The sequence below is a fragment of the Bombina bombina genome, unplaced genomic scaffold (genome assembly GCF_027579735.1).
Source record: "Bombina bombina isolate aBomBom1 unplaced genomic scaffold, aBomBom1.pri scaffold_480, whole genome shotgun sequence".
In the NCBI taxonomy this organism is placed as follows: domain Eukaryota; kingdom Metazoa; phylum Chordata; class Amphibia; order Anura; family Bombinatoridae; genus Bombina; species Bombina bombina.
The window spans coordinates 212,125-228,959 of NW_026512338.1; the positions used below are offsets into that span (position 1 = coordinate 212,125).

General features: G+C 39.2%; 1 protein-coding gene across 1 annotated transcript in view; it reads right to left on the reverse strand.

Moving 5' to 3' along the window:
* LOC128644243 (cilia- and flagella-associated protein 46-like) overlaps window positions 1–16,835 on the reverse strand; it is a gene marked incomplete at both ends in the record, with an annotated part of 384,741 nt that overhangs the window by 207,199 nt on the left and 160,707 nt on the right. Inside the window, 1 exon segment of the mRNA XM_053696926.1 lies at window positions 7,871–8,032. Coding sequence (XP_053552901.1) covers window positions 7,871–8,032 — 162 coding nt within the window.

Genomic DNA, 16,835 nt, shown 5'->3' on the forward strand with positions numbered 1-16,835 from the left:
ATATAATTTTTATCTAACGAAATAAATTAACTCTTATTAAATAAATGATTCCTATTTAAAGCTAAATACTTACCTGTAAAATAAATCCTAATATAGCTACAATATAAATTATAATTATATTATAGCTATTTTAGGATTAATATTTATTTTACAGGCAACTTTGTAATTATTTTAACCAGGTACAATAGCTATTAAATAGTTAAGAACTATTTAATAGTTACCTAGTTAAAATAATAACAAATTTACCTGTAAAATAAATCCTAACCTAAGATATAATTAAACCTAACACTACCCTATCAATAAAATAATTAAATAAACTACCTACAATTACCTACAATTAACCTAACACTACACTATCAATAAATTAATTAAACACAATTGCTACAAATAAATAAAATTAAATAAACTATCTAAAGTACAAAAAATAAAAAAGAACTAAGTTACAGAAAATAATAAAATATTTACAAACATAAGAAAAATATTACAACAATTTTAAACTAATTACACCTACTCTAAGCCCCCTAATAAAATAACAAAGCCCCCCAAAATAAAAAATTCCCTACCCTATTCTAAAATACAAATATTACAAGCTCTTTTACCTTACCAGCCCTGAACAGGGCCCTTTGCGGGGCATGCCCCAAGAATTTCAGCTCTTTTGCCTGTAAAAAAAAACATACAATACCCCCCCCCCAACATTACAACCCACCACCCACATACCCCTAATCTAACCCAAACCCCCCTTAAATAAACCTAACACTACCCCCCTGATGATCTTCCTACCTTGTCTTCACCATGCCAGGTTCACCGATCCGTCCTGGCTCCAAGATCTTCATCCAACCCAAGCGGGGGCTAGACATCCACTGAAGAAGTCCAGAAGAGGGTCCAAAGTCTTCCTCCTATCCGGCAAGAAGAGGACATCCGGACCGGCAAACATCTTCTCCATGCGGCATCTTCTATCTTCTTCCATCCGATGACGACCGGCTCCATCTTGAAGACCTCCAGCGCGGATCCATCCTCTTCTTCCGACGACTAGACGACGAATGACGGTTCCTTTAAGGGACGTCATCCAAGATGGCGTCCCTCGAATTCCGATTGGCTGATAGGATTCTATCAGCCAATCGGAATTAAGGTAGGAATTTTCTGATTGGCTGATGGAATCAGCCAATCAGAATATAGTTCAATCCGATTGGCTGATCCACTCAGCCAATCAGATTGAGCTCGCATTCTATTGGCTGATCGGAACAGCCAATAGAATGCGAGCTCAATCTGATTGGCTGATTGGATCAGCCAATCGGATTGAACTATATTCTGATTGGCTGATTCCATCAGCCAATCAGAAAATTCCTACCTTAATTCCGATTGGCTGATAGAATCCTATCAGCCAATCGGAATTCGAGGGACGCCATCTTGGATGACGTCCCTTAAAGGAACCGTCATTCGTCGTCTAGTCGTCGGAAGAAGAGGATGGATCCGCGCTGGAGGTCTTCAAGATGGAGCCGGTCGTCATCGGATGGAAGAAGATAGAAGATGCCGCTTGGAGAAGATGTTTGCCGGTCCGGATGTCCTCTTCTTGCCGGATAGGAGGAAGACTTTGGACCCTCTTCTGGACTTCTTCAGTGGATGTCTAGCCCCCGCTTGGGTTGGATGAAGATCTTGGAGCCAGGACGGATCGGTGAACCTGGCATGGTGAAGACAAGGTAGGAAGATCATCAGGGGGGTAGTGTTAGGTTTATTTAAGGGGGGTTTGGGTTAGATTAGGGGTATGTGGGTGGTGGGTTGTAATGTTGGGGGGGGGGTATTGTATGTTTTTTTTTACAGGCAAAAGAGCTGAAATTCTTGGGGCATGCCCCGCAAAGGGCCCTGTTCAGGGCTGGTAAGGTAAAAGAGCTTGTAATATTTGTATTTTAGAATAGGGTAGGGAATTTTTTATTTTGGGGGGCTTTGTTATTTTATTAGGGGGCTTAGAGTAGGTGTAATTAGTTTAAAATTGTTGTAATATTTTTCTTATGTTTGTAAATATTTTATTATTTTCTGTAACTTAGTTCTTTTTTATTTTTTGTACTTTAGATAGTTTATTTAATTTTATTTATTTGTAGCAATTGTGTTTAATTAATTTATTGATAGTGTAGTGTTAGGTTAATTGTAGGTAATTGTAGGTAGTTTATTTAATTATTTTATTGATAGGGTAGTGTTAGGTTTAATTATATCTTAGGTTAGGATTTATTTTACAGGTAAATTTGTTATTATTTTAACTAGGTAACTATTAAATAGTTCTTAACTATTTAATAGCTATTGTACCTGGTTAAAATAATTACAAAGTTGCCTGTAAAATAAATATTAATCCTAAAATAGCTATAATATAATTATAATTTATATTGTAGCTATATTAGGATTTATTTTACAGGTAAGTATTTAGCTTTAAATAGGAATCATTTATTTAATAAGAGTTAATTTATTTCGTTAGATAAAAATTATATTTAACTTAGGGGGGTGTTAGTGTTAGGGTTAGACTTAGCTTTAGGGGTTAATACATTTATTAGAATAGCGGTGAGCTCCGGTCGGCAGATTAGGGGTTAATAATTGAAGGTAGGTGTCGGCGATGTTAGGGAGGGCAGATTAGGGGTTAATACTATTTATGATAGGGTTAGTGAGGCGGATTAGGGGTTAATAACTTTATTATAGTAGCGCTCAGGTCCGCTCGGCAGATTAGGGGTTAATAAGTGTAGGCAGGTGTCGGCGACGTTGTGGGGGGCAGATTAGGGGTTAATAAATATAACATAGGGGTCGGCGATGTTAGGGCAGCAGATTAGGGGTACATAGGGATAACGTAGGTGGCGGCGGTTTACGGAGCGGCAGATTAGGGGTTAAAAGTGTAATGCAGGGGTCAGCGATAGCGGGGGCGGCAGATTAGGGGTTAATAAGTGTAAGGTTAGGGGTGTTTAGACTCGGGGTACATGTTAGAGTGTTAGGTGCAGACGTAGGAAGTGTTTCCCCATAGGAAACAATGGGGCTGCGTTAAGAGCTGAACGCTGCTTTTTTGCAGGTGTTAGGTTTTTTTTCAGCTCAAACTGCCCCATTGTTTCCTATGGGAGAATCGTGCACGAGCACGTTTTTGATGCCGGCCGCGTCCGTAAGCAACTCTGGTATCGAGAGTTGCATTTGCGGTAAATATGCTCTACGCTCCTTTTTTGGAGCCTAACGCAGCATTTGTTTGAACTCTCGATACCAGAGTTAAATTTATGGTGCGGCCAGAAAAAAACCTGCGGAGCGTTAACAGCCCTTTTACCGCCGAACTCCAAATCTAGGCCAGAGTCTGTAGAAGAAGGGACCAAGGCTGTCTCAGTCAATAAGGAATTACTGTTAGAAAAGTTGCCTTTTCCTGCTGGATTCTGCAATGTAACCTTGAAATGAAAAGGATTGAATGGAACACAAAACAGATGCAGAAATGCATCTACTCCCATTGAGGGGAGGGAAAGTGGCTGAAAGATTGGGGCACTTGGTAATTGCATCTGTATGCCATCAGGTCCACATCTGGACATCCCCATCTGTAGAGGATTTGACTAAGGAGATGAACATTCATTCTCCATTCAGTCTGTTGGAGAGGACTGTGACTGATATAATCTGCTTCACAGTTCCATATTTCTGGAAGATAGTATGTTGTCAAATATGATAAATTCTTTTGTGCCCACAGAAAGATTGGATCTATTTCTCAAAGAACTAGATGACTGTGAGTACCTCCCTGTAGATTTAGAAAGCTTGAGAAAGGGGCAGGAGCCCCAAAACGTTGCTCTAATAAACAGGTTATCCCTGACTTTGGAGTGCTACCTTCTTTGTTTTGTTTTGCTTGTAGCTTTACATAAGACATTGCTGTCCCGTTGTCTGTTGCAAGTTTCACTGCCTTCCGTTAAAAATGACAAAGAGCCATGTAAATGAATCTAGTTTTCAAAGCATTGGAAGGTAGAACAACAGACTGATGATCCCAGACACCTTGCATTATCTGATCCTCAAAAACTGTTCCCCAGCCCAGATGACTTGAATTTGTCTTTACAATGACCCACTCTGGATACAAGAGTGGAAATCCCTTGGACAGATTCATCCACCTTTGCAAAAGATGTTTCACAGGCTGGGGAACTGGAATTTTTTTTTTGCAGAAAGAAATTCTGAAATGTACACATATGCTAGCTTGCCCATTGAACAACATGAATGGCGGTGGTCATTTTTCCAACCAAGCAGTATCAACTGCAATTGTGTGTGGAAGAGCGGGTGTGGAAGAGTCGGGTGTGAAGGAACTGTCTGTAGGCAGAGAAACCATTCATTCACTGGTATTGAATTGAACAGCAAGGATTGAGTTTGTACAAGAATACTTTTATCTGTATGTATCATCCCACAGTGAGAACTGAGGACAAAAAAGGCTGTCATCTGTATGAATGCTTGCTTAAAACTGGGAGCAATTAGAATTTCGACCATGTAGTGAAGGATAAATATTCCATGTTGAGAACAGACAAAATTGGTAATAGAAGTTTGGTAAACACCCTTGGAGCAGTGGCTATCCATAAAGGGTAGTGCAACAATTTGTAATGCTGATTTTGGATGGCAAAGTGAAGGAATTGTCTGTGAATTTTTGCAATTGGAACATGAAAATAGGCATCCATGTGTTCAAATCCAGAACCAATACTTTTTTCAACCAGAAAAGGGCGGAAATAAAATCCTTGCAATGTTCTCCCGAAATAAGTTACTGAGTGTCTCAAAATAGTTTGCTCACAAATTGCTGCATCGATAATCTTTTGAAAAAGAGAGGCCACATAATGAAGATGAGACGGAACCACAGAGTTGCTATTTGGAATGCCCCTTTGTCTGTAATTGATCTTGTCCAGGCATCTGCAAAGTGGGTGAGCCGACCTTCAACTGGGAATGCCTGGACAGGCTGGGGAACTGGGTGACCATACCATCATTAGGGGGTCGATTTATTAAAGCTTCAACTGAATCCACTTGAATCTCGCGTCATATTCGACGCAAATTGAATCTGCCGTAATTAACAAAGCATCAACATTGTCAAATGTTGAAATGTGTGACGTAATGTACGCTTCCGCAATATCAATCTGACGCAGATCGATGCTTGCGTCATTCCAGATGTTTCGAATTCACATTCGACTATTTGACCCTCTTCCAAATTTATCAAACATTCAACAGGTACGCTCGCGTCTTTTCCGCCGCAGCATACCTATCGTTCAAACCGCCACCCTTGAGGCCGCGAATGCCATAGAAATCAATAGGAGTCTGAAAACCCAGAAAGGTTATGTTAGATGCTGCAAGAGAATGAAGCTTATTACATATTTATGTAAATTAGAAAGTTGATTACAATTGTATACTCTTTCTAAATCACACAGACAACAAAGACGAATGTTCAGTATCTAAATAATATGTTAAATAATATTATAATCACATGTAATTTCAAGGGACAGATTCATTTCAAAAGTAGCTTTAATGACAGGTAATGTCTGTCTGGCAGCAGGATTAGTAGATATAGGGATAAAAATGAAATAAATACATTACATACTATAGCTAACTTCCTTTTTTTGATCAATCTAATTTCACCATGTTTAATGCATGTAATACAAGTCCCACTGCATTTCGCACTAAATTTGAAGCAATACTTTGCACCAAATTGGACGCAATACTTAAAAAAACAACCCAAAAACTAGTGAAATTTTCCACCACTTTTGATTGGGAAATGCATAATCACATGATTTATGACATCAGCCAATCTGATTTAAATAAACATTAAATACTATCACTAACAAATCAAATCGCTCGATACTTGTGTCATTGATCACTCATCAGAACTTGTAAGTGCCATTTGTTACATTGTGCATTATACTTTGAATGTATGTATATGTGAAATTAGTTTTAAAGTTAAACATTGATGATGACATTAGGACACACAGTGTAATATTTTTGACAATGATTTTAAAAATTGATTGATGTTTGATTTAATATAATCTTAAAATGATAGCTCAAAGGGATAGTCCACCTAACATTAAACTGTTATGAATCAGATACAGCAGAAATTAAAATCACCTCTTTACTGTCATGATATTTTCAGTGCTTTTCTTCCTTCTCTTGAATTTTATTTTCATTAAGAAATGTCATCTTATATGCCAGCCCATTTTATAACACCTGTGTAGGGGTGGTGTTTAAAACAAGACTGCAATCAGGATGGGTTACACAGGTGCAGAGAGAAAACTGGCCCAGCTCTTAAAATATCCATTGATTGCAAATAAATACATATGATACCCTGATTACATGTTATATTCACATATTATTCTATGTTTAAAATAATAATATATTTACACTATATACATATAGTGGTATAAATAAACACAGAGATATGAAAGACAACATTTTTTAGAACAAAATAAAATGTAGGGACATGTAAATATGTTTGGAAAAGATTTCTAACATAATATATATATATATATATATATATATATATACACATACATATATATATATATATATATATACATACATACATACATACATACACACAAGTATGTGCAAAGATAAATGTATAAATGCTAGCATTAATAATCATTTAAAAAAAGAAAAAAACATGAGATAGTCATATCATGATTTCTAGAAATACAAATACACATTAATTTATGTGAAAATATCATATATCACATTTTTTGTATAACAAATAAAACAATGAGATATTATTGTTTGTTCAGGTATAAATCTAGCTATTTCTTGGACATTAACAGATGGAAAATAAAAGATTAGCTTTAGAGAAATGTGCTTGTTCATGGACAGTAATGATATGGTATAAATAAAGTTGGAAAAAACAGAATATCCGCGATATTGATAACTCTTATTTATCAACAGTCCGATGCTCATCGCTCCGTACTTGACGCACATGTTTCTTGACAGACTTTTTAATAAATAAGGCGAGCGTATTGACTCCAGCGAATGCACCGAGATTGACGCTTTGATAAATCTAGGACTTAACTTGGGAACTGGAGGGAACTCTACCACATCCTCTCTTTTAAATTGAGACTGAGTCTTCCAGAACCTGAAAAAGTGCTAACTTATGTGTTTGTGTAATGGAGTTTATAAAATCAGACAAGGCATGAAAGTCTATTGCAGCAAGGTACTCTGTGTCCTAAACTCTGGATAAAGGTTAAAGGTGTTCATTCTTTGTAAATCATGTTTACTGTACATTTGCTAAACAATGCACATTGCTCTACACCCTGAACTATCTATCCACTTGGCACTTGTATTAATTAAGTCACATAGAGAATCAGACTCATGGTCCATCAGCCAATGCAACATTTTGTCAGTAGAGTCTTGTGTGAACTTAACCAATGCACAAAAGCTGTCTGTCTGGACTGTGACACATGAATATTAAAATAAAAAACAAGAGATTTGAATAAGCAAATGTTGCTGTAGTTTAGTCTAAAAAACTGCTATCTTCATTGAAAATGTTTAATAATTTCCACAAGTAATGTTCTAAAAACTAAACCATGATACTTTATATTTTCAAAATGTGTAGTTCACTGGATCACAACCAAACCTGAAATTCTATGACTTAAAAATGAACATTTATCACTGAACTCTTCTATAACATTTATATACATATATACATAAGCACACCTGTGTGTGTTTTTCTAAATATGTCTGTTTACTTTTATTTTTTTTTTCTTATTTCATTGACTGCAGAGAATATTTTAAACATATAATTGTTAAGCACATTTGGAGATACAGTTATCAACTGGGTTGAAACCAAGGTTTTATCATATTGCCTTACGTCTTCATTATTGTTAAAATCGAAACAATGCAATAAGTAAAACAGTTTTCAGATAATACTTACAGGTTTTACAATAGTATTCCGACTAATTACACTGCATGATGTGTCCAGCTTAAATGCATCTCTCACTTCATCAGGACAATCATAGACAGCCCATTCCTCTGCGCTTAAAGGTAAAACATCGACTGATCCTTTACGCTTCGGTTTCTCTTTAATCATAATAGGCTGCATTTAGAATATAAGAATATGAGTAGAATTTACACTGGGTCGCTATATATTAAGTATTACTATGTTTTTTGTTTTAATACTTCTTAACAAATAAAGTAAAAGTATATGATATGTAAAAAAGCACATAAATATTAATAAAATACAATAAAATGAGATGAGGCTTTAATATTATAATACTCTAATTACTGTTAACTTTGTTAAGGTTGAGAAAAAAAATTGTTTAAAAAAACAAATTTAAAAACATATGGCATTCCTAAGATCTATATCTATATCCATGTTCTATTTTATATAAAAACTATCCTCAAAATGAACAAGGCACAAGAAGGCACATTGGGGCCGAATTATCAACCTCCGAAAGGCTCGCCGGAAACAGAAGTTATGAAGCAGCGGTCTAAAGACCGCTGCTCCATAACATGTCCGCCTGCTCTGAGGCGGCGAACAGGAATCAACCCGATCGAATACGGGTTGATTGACACCCTCTGCTAGCAACCGATTGACCGCAAATCTGCAGGGGGCGGTATTGCACAAGCAGTTCTGGTGAACTGCTTGTGCAATGATAAATGCCGACAGTGTATGCTGTCGGCATTTATTGATGTGCAGTGGGCATGATACGCTACATCGTATCATGTCCGCTCGCACTTTGATAAATATGCCCCATTGAGTTTAGCTAAAGGTATTGTGCAGATTTAGAGCAGAAATAAATAAATCTCAAAATGATTATAACATCTTCTTTTCAACATTATTTGTTTTACCTTGTGATTTTTATAGTGACATTTTGCCCAGAGAATCTTATTTTCAGTAGTTTATCTTTTTATTTACATAACATTTATGGGGTCCATGGGATATACAAAATTTAATTAATAAGTGTTGCATAAAAAAGTGGAAAATTTGCATTTTTTTTAGCAAAATAATAAACTATACTGGCTTTGTCTGTAAAAGATGCAGGAGACTTTATTATAATATAATCTATAGCACAATCATGTAAATAATCAATAGGAAGGGTTGCCTGACCTGGAAATGGATAAGACCAGAAGGATTCTCATGAATGAAATAAATAAACTGAGAGCATGTTTCCAGCGGGAAAAGCTAGTGAAGTAAATAAAAGCACAGATAAATATCTCCTGATTCAGTATAAACCAAATTAATAGGAACAAAAAAAATCCTGAAAATAAAATGTGGAAGAAAAGGGCATGTAGTGGAGAGAGATTGAAAAATACACACACACACATACTGTATATACAGTATCTCACAAAAGTGAGGACACCCCTCACATTTTTGTAAATATTTTATTATATATTTTCATGTGACAACACTAAAGAAATGACACTTTGCTACAATGTAAAGTAGTGAGTGTACAACCTGTATAACAGTGTACATTTGCTGTCCCCTCAAAATAACTCAACACACAGCCATTAATGTCTAAACCGTTGGCAACAAAACAGAGTACACACCTAAGTGGAAATGTCTAAATTGGGCCCAATAAGCCATTTTCCCTCCCTGGTGTCATGTGACTCGTTAGTGTTACAAGGTCTCATGTGTGAATGGGGAGCAGGTGTGTTAAATTTAGTGTTATCGCTCTTACACTCTCTCATACTGGTCACTGGAAATTCAATTTGGCCCCTCATGGCAAAGAACTCTCTGAGGATCTGAAAAAAATAATTGCTACTCTACATAAAGATGGCCTAGGGTATTGGAAGATTGCCAAGACCCTGAAACTGAGCTGCAGCATGGTGGGCAAGACCATACAGCGGTTTTATAGAATAGGCTCCACTCAGAATAGGCTTCGCCATGGTCGACCAAAGAAGTTGAGTGCACATGATCAGCATCACATCCAGAGGTTGTCTTTGGGAAATAGACATATGAGTGCTGCCAGCATTGCTGCAGAGTTTGAAGGGGTGGGGGTCAGCCTGTCAGTGCTCAGACCATACGCTGCACACTGCATCAAATTGTTCTGCATGGCTGTTGTCCCAGAAGGAAACCTCTTCTAAAGATGATGCACAAGAAAGCCCGCAAACAGTTTGCTGAAGACAAGCAGACTAAGGACATGGATTAATGGAACCATGTCCTGTGGTCCGATGAGACCAAGATAAACTTAATTGGTTCAGATGGTGTCAAGCGTGTGTGGCGGCATCCAGGTGAGGAGTACAAAGACAAGTGTGTCTTGCCTACAGTCAAGCATGGTGATGGGAGTGTCATGGTCTGGGCCTGCATGAGTGCTGCCGGCACTGGGGAGCTACAGTTCATTGAGGGAACCATGAATGCCAATATGTACTGTGACATATTGAAGCAGAGCATGATCCCCTCCCTTTGGAGACTTGGCCTCAGGGCAGTATTCCAACATAATAACAACCCCAAACACACCTCCAAGACGACGACTGCCTTGCTAAAAAAGCTGAGGATAAAGGTGATGGACTGGCCAAGCATGTCTCCAGACCTAAACCCTATTGAGCATCTGTGGGGCATCCTCAAATGGAAGGTGGGGGAGCACAAGGTCTCTAACACCCACCAGCTCCGTGATGTCGTCATGGAGGAGTGGAAGAGGACTCTAGTGGCAACCTGTGAAGCTCTGGTGAACTCCATGCCGAAGAGGGTTAAGGCAGTACTCGAAAATATTGGTGGCCACACAAAGAGAGAATTTATGCTTACCTGATAAATTACTTTCTCTTGCGGTGTATCCAGTCCACGGATTCATCCTTTACTTGTGGGATATTCTCATTCCCTACAGGAAGTAGCAAAGAGAGCACACAGCAAAGCTGTCCATATAGCTCCCCCTCTAGCTCCACCCCCCAGTCATTCGACCAAAGGTTAGGAAGAAAAAGGAGAAACCATAGGGTGCAGTGGTGACTGTAGTTTAAACAAAAAAATTTTTTACCTGACTTAAATGCCAGGGCGGGCCGTGGACTGGATACACCGCAAGAGAAAGTAATTTATCAGGTAAGCATAAATTCTGTTTTCTCTTGCAAGGTGTATCCAGTCCACGGATTCATCCTTTACTTGTGGGATACCAATACCAAAGCTTTAGGACACGGATGAAGGGAGGGAACAAGACAGGTACCTTAAACGGAAGGCACCACTGCTTGTAAAACCTTTCTCACAAAAATAGCCTCCGAAGAAGCAAAAGTATCGAATTTGTAAAATTTGGCAAAAGTATGCAGTGAAGACCAAGTCGCTGCCTTACAAATCTGTTCAACAGAAGCCTCATTTTTGAAAGCCCATGTGGAAGCCACTGCTCTGGTAGAATGAGCAGTAATTCTTTCAGGAGGCTGCTGGCCAGCAGTCTCATAGGCCAAACGGATGATGCTTTTCAGCCAAAAGGAAAGAGGGGTAGCAGTCGCATTTTGACCTCTCCTCTAACCAGAATAGATAACAAACAAGGAAGATGTTTGTCTGAAATCCTTAGTTGCTTGTAAATAGAACTTTAAAGCACAAACTACATCAAGATTGTGTAATAGACGTTCCTTCTTCGAAGATGGATTAGGACACAGAGAAGGAACAACTATTTCCTGGTTAATATTCTCGTTAGAAACAACTTTAGGAAGAAAACCAGGATTGATAAGCAAAACTACCTTATCTGCGTGGAACACTAGGTTGTTAAGGTGAATCACACTGTAAGGCAGATAATTCTGAAACTCTTCGAGCAGAAGAGATAGCTATCAAAAACAAAATTTTCCAAGATAACAATTTAATGTCTATGGAATGTAAAGGTTAAAACGGAACCCCTTGAAGAACTGAAAGAACTAGATTCAAACTCCATGGCGGAGCCACAGGTTTATAGACAGGCTTGATTCTGACTAAAGCCTGAGCAAATGCTTGAACGTCTGGTACCTCTGCCACACACTTGTGTAACAGGATAGACAAAGCAGATATTTGTCCTTTTTAAGGAACTAACTGACAATCCTTTCTCCAATCCTTCTTGGAGAAAGGACAATATCCTGGGAATCCTAAACTAAATTTGGATGCTTGAACAGACCCTGTATTAGAAGATCCTGCCTCATTGGCAGTGTCCATGGTGGGACAGATGACATGTCCACTAGGTCTGCATACCAAGTCCTGCGTGGCCACGCAGGCGCTATAAGAATCACCGAAGCCTTCTCCTGCTTGATTCTGGCAACCAGACGTGGGAGGAGAGGAAACGGTGGAAAAACATAAGCCAGATTGAAGGACCAAGGCGCTGTTAGAGCATCTATCAATACCGCCTTGGGATCCCGGGACCTGGACCTTTAGATAGGAAGTTTGGTGTTCTGACGGGACGCCATCAGATCCAACTCTGGGGTGCCCCATAGCTGAGTCAGCTGGGCAAATTCCTCCGGGTGGAGTTCCCACTCCCCCGGGTGAAAAGTCTGACGACTTAGAAAATCCGCCTCCAAGTTGTCTACTCCTGGGATGTGAATTGCTGAGAGATGGCAGGAGTGATCCTCCGCCCACCTGATTATTTTGGTTACTTACGTCATCGCTAGGGAACCCTTTGTTCCCCCCTGATGATTGACGTAAGCTACAGTCGTGATGTTGTCCGACTGAAATCTGATGAATTTGGCCGCCGCTAGTTGAGGCCATGCCTGAAGAGCGTTGAATATCGCCCTCAGTTCCAGAATGTTTATCGGGAGAAGAGTTTCTTCCCGAGACCATAAGCCCTGAGCTTTCAGGGAGTCCCAGACCGCACCCCAGCCTAACGGACTGGCGTCGGTCGTTACAATGATCCACTCTGGCCTGCGGAAACATATTCCTTGAGACAGGTGATCCTGAGACAACAACCAGAGAAGAGAATCTCTGGTCTCCTGGTCCAACTGAATTTGAGGAGACAAATCTGCATAATCCCCATTCCACTGTTTGAGCATGCATAGTTGCAGTGGTCTGAGGTGTATCCGAGCAAAAGGGACTATGTCCATTGCCGCAACCATTAGTCCGATTGTCTCCATGCACTGAGCCACAGATGGCCGAGGAATGGAATAAAGAGCTCAGCAAGTAGTTAAGAGTTTTAGCTTTCTGACCTCTTGTGAGGGGGGAGAGAGAACTCTTTTTTGATGTTCACCTTCCACCTGTGAGACCTCAGAAAGGCCAATACAATCTCTGTGTGAGACTTGGTTCTTTGGAAAGTTGACGCCTGAATTAAGATGTCGTCTAGGTAAGGCGCCACTACTATGCCCCGCGGTCTTAGAACCGCCAGGAGGGACCCTAGCACCTTTGTGAAAATTCTGGGAGCAGTGGCCAACCCGAAAGGAAGAGCCACAAACTGAAAATGCTCGTCCAGAAAGGCGAACCTGAGAAACTGGTGATGATCTTTGTGGATAGGAACGTGCAGATATGCATCCTTTAGATCCACGGTAGTCATATATTGACCCTCCTGGATCATTGGTAAGATTTTCCGAATGGTCTCCATCTTGAATGATGAGACTCTGAGGAATTTGTCTAGAATTTTGAGATCCAGGATTGGTCTGAAAGTTCCTTCTTTTTTGGGAACCACAAACAGGTTTGAGTAAAACCCCAGTCCTTGTTCTGCAATTGGAACTGGGTGGATCACTCCCATTGGATGTAGATCTTCTACATAGCGTAAAAATGCCTCTTTCTTTGTCTGATCTGTAGACAGACGAGAAATGTGGAACCTTCCCCTTAGAGGAGAGTCCTTGAATTCTAGAAGGTATCCCTGGGCTACAATCTCTAATGCCCAAGGATCGTGTACATCTCTTGCCCAGGCCTGAGCAAAGAGAGAGAGTCTGCCCCCTACTAGATCCGGTCCTGGATCGGGGGCTACCCCTTCATGCTGTCTTGGTGCTAGCTGCAGGCTTTTTGGCCTGTTTACCCTTATTCCAGCCCTGGTAAGGTTTTCAGTTTGCCTTGGGCTGTGAAGCGTTGCCCTCTTGCTTTGCAGCCGGAGAGGATGAAGCGGGGCCATTCCTGAAATTGCGAAAGGAACGAAAATTAGCCTTGTTCTTTGTTTTAAAGGCTTTGTCCTGAGGGAGAGCATGGCCTTTTCCCCCGGTGACATCTGAAATCATCTCTTTCAATTCAGGCCCGAATAGGGTCTTCCCTTTGAAAGGAATGTTCAAAAGCTTGGATTTAGACGACACATCGGCCGACCAGGACTTTAGCCATAGCGCCCTGCGCGCCAAAATGGCGAAACCTGAATTTTTCGCCGCTAACTTTAGCTATTTGGAAAGCGGCGTCAGTGATAAAAGAATTAGCTAGCTTTAGAGCCTTAATTCTATCCATAATTTCCTCATATGAGGTCTCCGTCTGGAGCGAGTCTTCCAGCGCCTCAAACCAGAAAGCAGCTGCAGTAGTTACAGGAATAATGCAGGCAATAGGTTGGAGAAGAAAACCTTGTTGAACAAAATTTTTCTTAAGTAAACCCTCTAATTTTTTATCCATAGGGTCTTTAAAAGCACAACTGTCTTCAATTGGTATGGTTGTGCGTTTAGCTAGTGTAGAAACAGCCCCCTCCACCTTAGGGACCGTCTGCCACGAGTCCCGCATGGAGTCAGATATGGGGAACATTTTCTTAAAAACAGGAGGGGGGACAAAAGGGACACCTGTCCTATCCCACTCCCAAGTAACGATATCCGCAATCCTCTTAGGGACCGGAAACGCATCCGTGTAAACAGGGACCTCTACAATTCTAACACCACATTCACTTTACACTCCCGAGAGAGACCCTAGTGCTTAGAGCCAGCAAAGAGAATGACTGGGGGGTGGAGCTAGAGGGGGAGCTATATGGACAGCTCTGCTGTGTGCTCTCTTTGCTACTTCCTGTAGGGAATGAGAATATCCCACAAGTAAAGGATGAATCCGTGGACTGGATACACCTTGCAAGAGAAATATTGACACTTTGAGCCCAATTTGGACACTTCCACTTAGGGGTGTACTCACTTCTGTTGCCAACGGTTTAGACAATAATGGCTGTGTGTTGAGTTATTTTGAGGGGACAGCAAATTTACACTGTTATACAGGCTGTTAACTCACTACTTTACATTCTAGCAAATAAATAAATATCTCTACATATATCTGATGGTATTTTTGTAAAATATATATCTGTACCTATATAAACACATGATTATATATAGGTATAGATATATACAGATATATATACAGGAATATATTTTATAAATACATAGAAAATATTCTGCACAGTAAATATATAGTTAAACACTTTATTAAATATGAATATTGCATTAATATGTTTTTACATGTTTACATCTGCTTAATGGCAAAGGGCTTCAATGCACTTACTGTATATATATATGGCTTATGTGTGTACATATGTATTTATGTGTTTATATGAGTATATATGCCTGTAAATACATATACACACATATAAACACAAATACATGTGTATATATATATATATATATATATATATATATATATAAATATATATATATATATATATATATATATATATATATATATATATATATATATACAGGTAGCCCTCAGTTTACGCCGGGTTTAGGTTCCAGAAGGAATGGTTGTAAATCGAAACCGTTGTAAATTGAAACCCAGATTATAATGTAAGTCATTGGGAAGTGAGGGAGTTAGGTTCCAGGCCCCTCTCAAAATTGTCATAAGTAACATCTAATACATTATTTTTAAAGCTTTGAAATGAAGACTTTAAAAGCTAAACAGCATTATAAACCTAATAATATAGATTGTATCATCATCAAACTAAGTTTAATGAACAAAAACATTTGCTAAACATCACCTAATAAAACAAAAAGGAAAACAATATACAGAGGTGCAAGATGGAAAAAAACATACAATATTCTGTACAAATGAACTAAGAACTGATAGTCTCCTTTAGGTCAGACCGCAGCCTTCTTGCAGTCTCTCCCTTGTGACTGTGTACTACTACTATCACCTAATAAAATAATTACACAATAGATTGTATCATCATCAAGCTATGTTTAATGAACAAAAACGTTTTTAAACTTGCATTTTTCTGCAAACATTTCTCTGCATTGTTAGCATGTTAGATAATATTGGGTCTGCACCTATTCTATGCATTTCAATCTGCAGTGATTAAAAGGCAGTTAGGCACCCTCACCTCAAGCAGCTGGACAGGAAGATAAAAGGGAAGTGGCTGCTAGATCTTGTTGCTCGATAGGTCTGGTCTGCTCTGTGTACACAGATCAATTTTAGTCTGCTAAGCTTGCATTACTTTGCTGCAACACAAGCGGACAGCTCCACCTACTAGCTATTTTAATTAGTGCACTGCTTTCCAATGCTTTTCAATAGCAGTCACATGACTGAAAAAAAAGGTTGTTATTCTGAAATGGCGCAAATTGAACCGGCGTAAACCGAGGGCCACCTATATATATATATATATATATATATATATATATATATAGTGAAGACTGGATTAGCCGTATTAGTCTAGTAGATAAGATGCTCAAATACCTGAGTATTGCGGTATGCAGTGATACCTTTTTTATTGGACTCACATAATATTTTAAAGACAAGCTTTCAAGAGTTTTCCTCCCTTCCACAGGTCTGAAGCAATACTGATCCATCTGATATAGTAAAACACTAAACACAACAGATGGAAGGGAGGGAGCGGGGTGAGAGGGGTGTCATAAATAGCAGAGGATAGGTCTGAAAGAGAATGGTGCAGGATAGCTGAGAATAGCCAGAAAGAGTAAATAAACAAAGGAGAGTAAATAAGCAAGTTGAGAGGAAAAACAAAAGGAAAAAAGGGGGGGGTGCAAGAAAACCGCAGGGCAATGCTTCACCTTTGGAAAAGCTGGAAAGGTGAAATGTACATCAGGCGACCGCTACCTTCAATACACAATTCCTATGTGTGAAATAT